The sequence below is a fragment of the Acipenser ruthenus genome, chromosome 7 (genome assembly GCF_902713425.1).
Source record: "Acipenser ruthenus chromosome 7, fAciRut3.2 maternal haplotype, whole genome shotgun sequence".
Taxonomy (NCBI): domain Eukaryota; kingdom Metazoa; phylum Chordata; class Actinopteri; order Acipenseriformes; family Acipenseridae; genus Acipenser; species Acipenser ruthenus.
In genome coordinates, this window is record NC_081195.1 from 7448863 (window position 1) to 7462197 (window position 13335).

Consider the following 13335-nt stretch of genomic DNA (forward strand, 5'->3'; position numbering starts at 1 on the left):
GTTTTTTCATCACACCTTTGGGTTATCAATTGTCTATTTTTTATTGTTTTTTTTGTTTTAGAGAGCCACATAAACATTTCAAAGTCAGATAAATTTGATACCTTGGGGGGGGGGGGGTCTTTGGAAGTGAAAAAATTGGACAGTGTATTGACTCCACTTGGCATTGCATCTATGTACAGTACAGGAGAGAATTGCAGGGTATATAAAAATATAATGGCCATCATTCTGTTGCTTTCTGTAGCACTCAAGGACACGCAGGCTCAGCATTCAGATAGTCAATGGAGTTACAATGCTAGCTGTGTTTCTCAAAGGGGGGTAAACTATATCTGCTGAATGTAGTGCCTGAAGTACACAGCAAGATAACCAATTCCTCTGCATAAAACAAGCTGTTTATGTGCCGTACCCATTCAAAAAAAGGATATAGCCTTATTTAACCCTGTTGAAAGACATTAATATTTAACTCTACAAAAGTCATTCATAATTGTGTTTTTAAACTTCACTCCCTGAGTTACTCACTAGATCCGTAGTTTCCTAATAAACGATAATGCTTTATTGAGCAAGCCATAGATAAGTATTTAACTGATGTGCAATTACCCATTCATTGACGTTCAGTTATATATAAATAAACACTACATACATAGGAAATGTAACCATATGAAAATGACAAGATACAGCATCAGTATTTTTATGTCTTAAATATTTGTTGAAGCAGAAAACCAAGGGCCAAATATTCAAATGCCTTGCGTGTGTCGCAAAGGGAGTTGTAAAGATTTTCTTTCCGCAAGTCCTTTTTGCGAAAAAAGTTGCGCTTTTGAGTGAGATTCAAAATAGGTGCTGCGTGGGAAAGAATGGGTTTGCGAGTTGTTTTCTCGCAAGTACTTTTCCCTCAAATTTGGGGGAGGTGTCATGAATAATCCCGCAGGTTCACCACCACAAGCTAAATTCAAAAGATAATTTGCTCGCAAACCACTATGTTGCATGGAAATCACTTAAGACTGGTTACACTCCTCTTAATTATTTCGCAGGAAATATTTCGTGGAACAACTATGTATTTTGCTCTGTGTATATGCATTATTATTCTATGTTTTGTTATGGTTTGGCATTTAAACGGTTTAAAATGAAATAAAAAGTGGAAAGGCATTAGATGACTTCAGAAGGCCGACATTGATTAAAAAAATAAATAAATAAATAAATACATAAATACATAAAGAAATAAATTTGTAAATACATTTAGATAGATAGTTGTTAGCTTGGTTTGTTTTTATAGTCTATTAATTACATTCTATTCATTGAAAAAAAGGAAAGAGAGAACCAGACCTTTATTATTGTTTTTATATTTTTTTGAATAGGGGAAGTTAGCATCAATGTTCCTGTGTAGGGGTAGGGGTTCAACACTAACCCTAAATAAAATGTTGCTCCTGTTATTAAGGAGTAGTATAGTAGGAAGCAGTGGTTTTTAAAAATAACAGAAGACAATTTTCACTTTAGTGAAGTAGGCTACAATATTTGTTGAAAGAATAACAAGTCAGTAATTATAACACATACAAAGCGGTCTGTTTTGCGGAATGCATGGCATGTCATTGTGGTCTGCTAGCAGATCCCTCTTTGCAGGGGCTTTTGCTGTTAACAGACTGCAATTAGTTTACAGGCAGGGAACACAGAGCAACCAGTGCAATCACTCATAGGCAAATATCTCAAGGCTGCCACCAGGATGCAAATTGCTAATGTGTGTGTGTGTGTTTTTTGTTGTTTTGTACATGATTACACACCAATGGCAATCAGTCTAGGATGGATTTAAAGACATCACTTTCACTTCAGTTTGTACAATCCAAGATGCTAATGCTCTTGGCATGCAGAGGTCAGTGTCATATATCTGCCTTTATCTGTGTTCACTCCCCTGGCTTGACTCAATATCAGTATTTCATTATTTTAACTTATCTTATTCCCTAAGCAATATGGTCCAAAGCTGGCACTTTTGTTGGCATTTGTGGGTTTTTTTCAGTATGTAAAGAGAGGCATAAACATTGAAAAAAAAAAAAAAAAAAAATGCTGTTTTACTGCTCTTTTGTTTATTTGTTGTTACTGTCTAAGGCTGGACCACACAAATATTACTTTGTTTTATGTATGATTGTGTTCCTATATATATATATATATATATATATATATATATATATATATATATAAAAATAAATGAATATGTGAGAGTGGGTATGGCAAGCATGGCTGTGCTATATAATTAAATGCACTTTTTACAATAGTTCCAAGGGGTTTCAGCTGGTTAATAATCTTTCATGTTGCCAAACAAGGTGAAAATGAACTCGTTGGGCCCTGACAGTGACAGTTCAGGTCACTCTAATTGAGCTCGAAAGATCTCGATGAGTCGATTGTTGAAGCCCAACTGGACTTTGAAGGATCCATGTCCATTTTAATTGGACAGTTTTTATTGTAATTGGCTCAGAGTGGTTCCAATGTAAATAGATATAGATTTTTTCCAATGACTTCTGATTGACAGAGGGGCTTTGGTATAGCCTATGATGGATTTGCACAAGTTGTTAAATCTTTCATGGTGCCATGAATGTGAAGTACAACACTCTCAGACATCACAGGTAATACAATATGGTAGTGGTAGTTGATGCCCCTGTGTGGGCGCTGAGCAGAGGGGCTCGATGTAGCTGTTAAGATTACTTGGAGGCGAAGGTAGGAAAAATTTAATAAAGATTGAAATGCAATTTCCTCCTTACCAACTATTGTGTTTGTCTGCCTGTCTTACTGTCTTAGAGTAATCTCTTGTACGCTCAACCGACCAAATAAAACAAATGTCGCAGAAACAGATCATCATGAAGCTTTCACCATACTAGAATTGCATGCCTGTATATCCTCTAAATAGACTTGATAATAATAATAAAAAAATGTCCCTACTCCAGGGTATAATATGTGACAATGATGCTATACTTTACATAGGCTATGCCACAAACTGTACGCCTTGAGACAACTTGATCCTCAGATTTCTGTATCTACTTTCCAATAGAAACATCAATCAAGAAATGTCATGTTATATACAGTAAGTAAGACTGTAAGAGATCAGATAATACAATTTACTCCAATATCTATTTGTGGCTAAGCCTTGCTCTATCACTCATAGACATCACTTGAGAATTTTTTTTTTTATTTATTTCCTACAGTATAAGGCTAATGGCAAGCTTTCCATTTCCATCTCGGAGTCACAGTATTCTGTGATGGTTGGTATGAGAGAAACATTGGTGTCCGTATTGGCCTAATAAAAGCAGGGTTGCAGAATTAATTAACCATGAAGCAGTTGACCTTGACATGAGATGTAATCATAATTGTTTGGAGCACCATTTACATATTAACCTTTTAAAGTGAGGCAAGGACAATCTTTGTCAGAGGATTGAATTAAAGTATTAATTATACTTGTGATAATTACCTTCATCTATCTTTTTTATATAAAAAAAACCTGCTTACAGAACCAAAGTAGGAGTTAACCACCCTGTGACAGACTCACCCTAGTTTGTTTTGATATGCACAATATCGTGGAGCCTAAACTGCTATGTTGAAAGTTCATTGTCTTACACGGCATTGGTATGCATAGATATTATTTGTTTCCTATTTTGCTTTGCTGTCTGAAGTTGGTAGCATGTAAAGTAGATTCTGCTCAGAGTAAAGGATACAGAGAGAGAGAGCGAGAGAGAGAGAGAGCGAGAGAGAGAGAGAGAGAGAGAGAGAGAGAGAGAGAGAGGCTATAGAACATATATGAAATCCCAGTGGCACTCTGCTAAAGATTAAATCTCTCCTCCCGAGAAGGAAAGGAATAATCTCTTCCCAACTGACAGTGTGATGAAGTCAGGGGCTGAGGGGATGTTGCGGTGACACGTCTACACTGTAAAAATGTACCGCTGTGGGTATTTTCATTGGTTTATTAAGGAGATACCGACCCGACATTGAACACCAGTAATTTAAAAGACAGGGTCCCTAGTCAGAGAATACGTGAGCCGTGATAAGGCATACAGACCTACCTCGCTCATAAACCGGAGCCAACATTGTCATAGAACAGAAAGCTGCAGCTGTAACAGACAGCATGCACTGCCACCTTCAGGAAATTATGTACAAACTGGCGGTGAGACACGATTATTCTCTAGCCTTCACCTCTAGATAAAATGCATTTGAATCAGTCTCAGGTCCCAAGTAAAACAAATTTGGTGATCTTAATCTAAACTACTGGACATTAGTCTGCATTACAGGTCAGGTTTAAGGTGTGCTGGCATCATAGCTGTGAGCTCCCAGTTTCCCTCACCTTGAAATAAAAACATGGAAAAATGAAGTCAGCAGAGCACAGTAAAATCTTTAACTAGCCTTGAAATGCTTACCGCCTGATGCAGCATTTCAATCTTTAAATACATGAAAAGGCTACAACTAATTTCAGTGCTACATGTTTATTGCAGGGTGTACATGGCCCATAATTAAGTAATCTTTTTTGTTTTGTTTGGGAATCTAAAATGTTGTGGGTTGCAAAAAGGTATGCATTTCAGATGTACAGTATCCTTTAAAACCTTGTCGCTTTGCTCCATTAAATCGCAGTAAAGTTGCTTTTTTGCCAGCGGTACAGTATAATGGAAGAGCTGTTTACTGTTTTACAAAACCGCAGCACAAAAACAGAAATTGCAAGGTTCTGATGGCATTACCGGGTTTTATTGTGCATAACCATGGTTAATTCAACATATGTTAAAGTGCAGAGGCATAATGAGCTTTCACACAATACTATTCATAACAAGCTGGCATGTCCTCTGAACCACTGTAATATACCAACTTCATTTCAGAAGGATTGTGCTTCAGTCATGTTCTGGTTGCTCAATTACATAACTGCTTGATGAAAATAGTGAAGATGGTCTAATGTTAAGTTTTGATCACATACTGAACCATGCAGGATCTTCTTTAATAACATGTGAAAATAAAAACAAAACTAATTATAACCAAATACAGACAGATATTCATGTGATGGGATTCAGAGCAGAGCCACTTGCAGTTCCCTCTAACTAATCTATTTAAATTCAACAGCGTAGGTGTACAGGTTACAGAAGTTCAGAAAACTATGAAGCACTTTTCGTATTACTATTGTGCCTGTGGAATAATCTAGTAGCTGAGCAGAGGAAATCCAAGCAGCAATCAGAAAGCACATGAAGTGTACGTCACTGGCTGACCACAGCTTACTAAGAACTTGTCATTCAGTGGCAACAGAATTTGATAACCTTTCTTTCAATGGTTTATTTAAAGCTCATATACGGGAATTGGTTAGAACCTCCTGCCAGTGCTTCTCCTTCAGTCTACATTAACATATAGATGTAGGTATGTCTTATTTATTTAGTTCTTTGATCTCTGTAAGCTGCTGATTACATTTGAACCACACATGTTTTTATTGTGTTGTTTGTACACCTAGGCGTGTGATTGAGCATTTGATTGAGCAGGGGTAATAGGAATTTGACAAAGGTTACTGTAGCACACACCTCTGTGTTTACTCAGTGGGTAGCAGGAATAGCAGGATACTTTAATCTGAATTTGACATGCCTCTTTAGATTCCCTCCCCTTCCCAGCTACTAGTTTAAAGGCCTGCTTGCCCCTGACCTATTTAGGACCTATTTAGGTGCAGTCCATCTTTCCTATAATCATACATGTCAACCCCATAAGTGTTCATACCAGTGAGACCCCTGCTGAAAAACCTTGGGATTGATGAAAAACCTTAACCTAGACCACTAGATTAAGGTCATGCATTTTGGAATCCATAGTGTGTGGAAGAAAATAAATAAATAGGATTTATAATAATTTAACAAGGAAGAGAGCAGATGAAAACATGGTGAGAACTGAATAAAAACAAATGGTAAAATTATAGCATAGGATACGAGTGACTAACCCTTTTCTGGACCCAACACAGTTCCGATCAACCAGAAGCAGCCTCTTGCAGGTTAGAAGGACTGATGGAGGTCTTAGAAACAATCACAATAAAGCCTCAATGGAAATCTTCAGTAAATCACAGGTTAAGAGTGACTTCTGCCTGTTCTGGCCTCCAACTCAGTTTTGCTTAGACTTGATGAAGAAGACAAGTAATTTATTTAGCGATAGTGAGTCTTAATAGTGAGTTTTGTTTATCAATTGCTTTTCTTCTTCATGATATATATATATATATATATATATATATATATATATATATATATATATATATATATATATATATATATGTTTGAAAGGCTTTAAATGATTAAAGAATAATTTATGTTGGATCATTTCAGACAAAAGCCCTTCTTCAGCTGTGTAGAAAGAAAACTAAACACAGTGCAGTGAGCCCTTATTATACTGTGGCAATTTTTAAGCTATGAGAGACCCCAGTCAACAGGTTCAGCTAAGCATATTTCTATGAATCCAGCTCATTTTCAAGTGTATTTCCAATTAGTGAATACCAATAACTGCTTGTTTACAAATTCCAAGTCAGGAACACCAACGAATATAAATATATACTGGTAACTAGGAAAAAGTAAGCTCACGTCTGGTTGCCTTGGAGATGGGTGTTAGCATACGCAGTACCAGCCACGCTTATTAGGGTAAGATTTGTTTCCTCTGGGAGCCTACCGAGGATTTACTGTAAATATATTATGAGCTAACACACAGTGGGTGTTTGTATAGAGATGTATTAAAACATTGTTTCTGCTCTTGTGACCTGGAAAGGAAAGCAAAGAGAGGCGAGGGCTCTTACAGCTTTTGGTGTGATTAAGGACTGTTAGAGTTACTGGCATTTAATGATATCTTAAACAAACTCACAGGCAAGGTAACTGTATTTTCAAATAGAAATGTTAAACCTCTCTTATCCACATATGAGATTGGTAGGTGTTTCGATGCAAGCAACTGTGGACCAGCCTCTCTGTGCTGTTCTAAGCATTTCTCTAAACCAGTGGTGGCAAAAGTTGGCCCATCCACTCCTGGTCTTTGCACCAACCCTGTTTAAATGAACCAATTAAACCTCCATACAAGGGCTTCTCAAACAAAGAGCAAATCCATACCTCACCAGTGGCTAATACTTCACAAATGTGGATCTATTCTCATACACAATTAAAGTGCTATGATTCATTTAAAACCAGTACAGGGGTCCCTGGCATCTAAATAATTTCACAGTTGCTTTTTCACTGCTAATATTGTTTGGTTTCATTTTAAACACTGGTGGTATGCGCACCGTGTAATGGTAGACTACTACCACTACTGGAAAGAGAATGAGGTGCACATGAAGACAGGGGCAGCTAGATTTTGAAAGAAAATAAAAAAGGTTTTTGGCTAGATTCTCAAAGCTTTTTACTCCAGATCATCTTTAACATGCACCAAATAAAGTGACCAAATAAGCAACAAACAATCCATTTAACTTAGGGGGCTTATAAGTAATCTATCGTTCTCGTTTTTTATTTGGAGTTTTCTCCTTTCAGAAAAAAACAGCTTTGTGAATCAAGCTCTTTGTGTTTATGAACCATTACAAGCTCATTAACATAAGAGTGCTTTGGTTTGGTAATAGGTAATTAATGGTTAATTACTATATTGTGATCCCCCCAACCCTTTGCTCCATGGTTGGGTCACATTTCTCACTGTTAGCTTCATAGGAGATTTACTTTAGATCAGCTTCAACAGCTGGTAGGAAACTGGAATACAACATTGTTTTATTTTTTTATTTCTTCGTGATGGCTTTTATTATTTTGCAGCACATGAACACAAGAGTTCAGGCTTACTGTCATACACGTCCAAATTAAATGCTACATTTCTTGTAGCTACAAGTATACTACAGTTTACTATAATTTGAGACGTTCTTGTGGACTCTGAGGAATAATGTTTTCCACTTGTTGTTGTCTGTGAGTGTGCGTGGGGTTGAATTGCTCTATGTAGTAATTATTCCAATTTAATTAAATGAGAGTTGCAACATGTCCAATAGAGACATTGATGAAATGTCAACACATGTGTCAGAACAAGCCTAGGGAACACAGTGAAACGCAACTGTGCACAATAATTGAGGACAAGGTTAAGCAATTTGAGTGGTTGCTAAGTATTTGTTTTTAACTGTGAAGTGAGTTATTTACGAGAAACCAAGTCAAGCGAGTCATTACCTCGTTGTTTACTGAAAAGAATACGAATCAACCTTAGTAATAAAGTAAATTAAGTTATTTTTAATAAATTATATTGTGAAAGGGTTCATTTTCATTCATTCAATGTGCTTTTTCTTTTCAAACTCACAAAGGTCTCCTGACAGTAGGCACCAAAGGCAGAATTTCTTTATAGAACTCATGGTAGGAGGGAGATACTTAATATTTAATAAAGCTATCAACCTTCAAAGTTCAGAACATAGACAAGAGCCTAGTTTCGTGAAGCTGCAGGCTTTTTTCCTTTTCTCTTTTTTTAATGTTGTATTTTCCCTCTTTTTGTCCTTTTTATTACATGTGTTGTGAATCAGAAGACACACAGCCTAAGAAACAACAGCACACCCTCCATTTGTACTCCAGCATACTGTGCGTAGATCTGGGTGCTTTGCTGTGTATGGGTACCCTGCCTTCTAAAAGTTTAGAAGTTTTCCAATGTTTTTCCAAAAATTCTACTGTGAATTTACTATTTTAAAATATGGTTTAACATGCCTCTTTGGGCATTACAATGCTCAACCCATTAAGTAGTGCCGTTGTCCTAATTTTTTGGAACATTTTTAACTCGAATCTACATTTTATTTCAATTTTCTCTTTAACTATAGTGTTATGATAACTTACTCTAATTTTGTTAACTGCAAAAGTTAAGTCTAAATGTAACTGTTAATTCTGCAAATATGGCCCCTCAGATGCTTTTATGATGCCTCCATATAAAATAAGAAACTGAGCCCTGAAAATTATAAATATCTTGGTGTTTTCCTACCCACAGTGATGATAAAGCTCCATTTTCTGTGTTGCGTTCATACCGGCAAGAAATTTCACTGGTCTGATTACGGGCACGTCTAACTTGACTGTACTGGAAACAGGATGCAGGGAATGTATGTTGTAAATATATTTTACACTACTGAAAGATTGAAAACTTTTAGAATGGTAACATATTGATATCAAAGCATATCATATTACATAAATACAACTTCTGATTTTTTTCAAAGAAAATGTATTTCACACTTAATGGGTTCAGTCAGGACAATCTTGTATTAAATAACCACATTTATTATAATACAGAATGTTACAGATTTCCAAAACATTTAACCCAAACAATGGGTGAATACAAATAAAAATAGTTGGAGCACAGCCTCATCCGTCAGAGCATCCCTGTGCCACCTGCTAAAAAACAAACAATAAAATAATAAATCTATGCGACGTGTTCATCCCAGTGAACAAAAATATTAGGCTGAGGAGCATCGTATACTCCCCACCTCAGGACGAGGCTGGGGGTGAGGTGGTGGTGGTGGTTAGGGAGGAGGTGGTCATTCAAAAGCACGGCAAGACTGAGTTTGCAAAATAGGTATATGTACACCTTATAGGTTAATTGGAACTTTCTGGTAATAGGCTTGTAGATTAACCAATGAACTATAGATTTCCTGCCTGAAACCTCACGAGCTTTATATTCATAAGTCTTTACCATGCTTTTGTATGTTTTGTTACACTTTATTACTATTTTTATTGTGCTGAGAATCCTTCGGTGGTTCACTTGTTTGTTTGTTTTTACATTAATCCGGGTATGCACATATTTTAAATACTATGCAATGGATAAACTGGTGCTATGCATTTATTGTCGGTAACTGATTGCAGCTGGACCATTGGAGTGAGTCTGAAACACAACTCTTCTTGGTTAGTACTCCTCTGAGATTGTGTTTTTTTTTTTAGCTTGGGTAGTGGGGTCAAATACCTGCATGTATTCCTTGAGTGAGGCCTAATTGCCTTCATGTGAATGAGCAAAGCATCTTTGAATCATTATTAATGTCCATATGATCTAAACAACAACAACGCTGAAGAGATATAGATGTTCCTTAGTAGTTATCTATCATTACACATCCATTGTTCTATAAAATCTACGCATGTATGTTTATTTTTAAGATAGCTCTACTAATGTTTTGGTACTTAAAAAAAATTAAAATACTGGTCACATAAAAGTGTTTGCCCATTTTCAAATGTATCGCCATTGTTCATGTACAAATACATTTACAACAACAGTTTCGTTGAACTAACAGTTTCTACCAAAATGATTGCTCTCTTCCAACCCCATGGTTCTTTTCAAAGTGTTCTTGCAGAAGTTTTCAATCAGTTTTCTTATTAGTTTTTTAGCATACAGTATACACCAATGGCCTTCAGTTTCTGTCATACTTTATTCTCAGTACCTATATGGTTGACATAACCTGCTTGAAAAATCATCCTTTTGTTGCCACTATTTTTATATGTTGGTAATGTCTGTGTGTTTGAATTCCTTTTAATATATATATTTTTTATTATTAAATGAGGCTGTTTCAGGTACAATTAATTTTTCTTTCTTTCTTTCTTTCTTTCTTTCTTTCTTTCTTTCTTTCTTTCTTTCCAAAAGAGTATGTTTAGTATGGCTGCAGGATCTGCATGATAAAAATCAGTCTCTTCTGACTAAAGTTCTACTGAATAGACATGAATCCATACAGGTGCTCTTCTGTTTGGCCTGGGGAGCCAAACGTATGTCTTACCTGTTAGCCATTGCTTGGTAACTGTACAGTATGTCATCCAGAAGCTTGTAAATATCTTTCTAGCTATACATTTTGACCTTTGGTTTTAGTAAGGTATAAGTCCAGGTATAAGCCTTCAGTCAAGCTCTGGATATAGTTTTTTATGAGCTTTAAGCAAAGAAGTTCTGTAGTAGGTATTACAACAACAGTTTAATATAATTCAGTGCCACTCAGTGACTATAACGCATGCTGCGTAGTAAACCACAACACTTTTCCAGATACTAGAACATGTGGTATTTTGTACTTCTACTGGGGGACACAGAGTGTTGCAAGGAGACAGGTTAATGGTAACACTCTGGTGTACTTGAAATATGTTTGAGAGCCCTGTTGAGGCCACAATGGTGGTTTAAACTTTCAAAAAGTCAGAAGAATGCATTAGTTAAGAAGTCTGTGACATTCATACCCAAACCAGGCAGGTCTTTAAGCAAATCAGTGTAGGTTTAGCACAGGCTTGCTAGTTCTAAAAAGCAGGACAGGGTACAGGGTACAGCAGGACAGGACAGATACTTTCCTAATGGGCACGCTACATAAAGAAGTTGTCTCTGCCTGCTACCAGGCAGTTACACTTATTATTTAGATAACCTTTTCTTTTCATAAGAAGACTAATTAACGTTCTGTATATAACTCACGTACAAAACATATTTGTTATTTTTTACATAAAAAAACAACTATGGTAACTTGTTACTCTCATTAAGATTTAAAAAGACTTAATGTGCTCAATTAATTCAGTCCTACTGGCTTATTTAGCATCTTCAGCTTACATGAATGCGTTCCCTACACAGCTCAACTTCATTCAACTCCCTGTGCATACAAGACGGATGTTTGGAGCGTGTATGAGTGTATAATTTGCAGACAGACAGTAATATACACTGTGTATCTTGTATCCACTGCAGTTACAGGGTTACTGATATCATTATTGATGCAGACCGCTACATGCTGGAGGTGGTGGTGTTGACCCTCACATAACCAATAAATAGCTGTTTTTTATTAAGATTTTGTGCCATACACCCTCAGCATGTAGCATTAAATATACTGTACATTGATGGAGGCAGGCCTCAGCTGTGTAGCAGATATGGTAATATCACATTAAATCATGTCTGTTTTACTGTCCTTGAGTGGTTACAGCAAAACATAATGAAATATTTAATCTGTGTAATGCAGGGTGAAACCAAAAAGTGGTCAGAATTAAGAGTAATAATAAAAAAGTATAGATAGATAGATAGATAGATAGATAGATAGATAGATAGATAGATAGATTTTTTTATTCTACATGTACAGTTGTTCCAGAGCTAATTCTTTTCTATCAGTTTGGGTCCAGCCCCTGAAATAAGAACACATACAAACACCAGCCTGCCGAGTGAAGATTGGAATATTTATAAAAAGCAAATGGAATTAAAGCATTATAGCTCATGAGCGTGTATGTTCGGGGTAACGGATGAGGTTTAAACAGAAACCGTTGTATCTGTAATCAGTGTCGAGTTGAGTAAACCAATAACGTTTCTTCATGGGTCCCTTAGTGGTTACATCTTCCATTACTCATATTTTCTGTGCTACTCTTAGAACCATCACATATCCTCTATTTAATTGTGCTTGTTTGCCAAGCTACCTTACTCACAAGCCGTTTTTCCCCCCAAACTTGCCCATCCCTATAAGTGATCCAATCCCTCACTCACTGGCTCACCTCACAGCAGGTACAGGAACCAGGAACTTCCAGCTTTTTGTGTAGAGACTACAGAGTGACTCTCTCTCTTTGGTTTTCTGACAGCTGGCGACGTGGGACTCCACCCGGGGACTGAACGGGAGCCTCCAGGAGCGACGGCTTGAGAGTGACATGCAGGGAGTGACCCTGAAAGTGGTGACTGTGCTGGTAAGAGGAGCATTCACACTGTCACAGACCCATATACCTGCATATGGCAGGGCAGCAGGCATAGGGCTAGATTCAATAAAGTCCACAATTCTTATATACGGCACACATAAAATATCATACATCAAATGAAAGTGCCGGTTTAGTAACAAGAATCCAAGCAAGCAGTAACCATGTATTGGAATTGATCAGTAGTACATCAGATGAAAATGGAAAAAAAGAACTTGTTTGTGGGTTGTACTATTGTCTGAAGACTTGAGTAGATTATCTTTGTATGGCTTTTCATCTGTTCAGCCCAGACTGTGTTTGCTCCAGGCAACGCCACTTCATCAGCTTATTTGGGCCTATGCTGGGACACTATCGCTTACCAGAGCCATGACAGTAATAAATAATTTGCCCAGTACATTCAGAGCAGTAGTTTCAGTGCGGTGACTTATCATTGCTACCGTCGCACTACGTGGTACGGGGCAGCAGGTTCGCAAGAGACGCTTTATTATAGTGAGATTTAACTGTTGAATTTCCAGCTAAACTTAAACAACGTTGTCATAGTTGCCAAAGCTACATTGTAACATGCAGCAGCATTGCCCTATAAGTAACTTGTTACACTTTACATGGTTATTACATTGTAAATACACATCCACATGGTGTTGAAATACAGTGTAATTACAACATATGTTAGCAACTGACTCAAATTTTCATTTTGGGGTGAAACATGTAGTTGGTTTGT

The 13335-nt window shown here is 36.9% G+C and overlaps 1 protein-coding gene across 2 annotated transcripts in view; it reads left to right on the forward strand.

The window, feature by feature from the left end:
- Positions 1 to 13335, forward strand: part of LOC117414865 (glutamate receptor ionotropic, delta-1-like) — a 269999-nt gene that overhangs the window by 227785 nt on the left and 28879 nt on the right. For both annotated transcript variants that reach the window (XM_034024697.3, XM_034024696.3), the window contains exon 9: positions 12510 to 12611. In XM_034024697.3, the coding sequence (XP_033880588.1) occupies positions 12510 to 12611 (102 nt within the window). The remainder of the gene's footprint in view (positions 1 to 12509; positions 12612 to 13335) is intronic.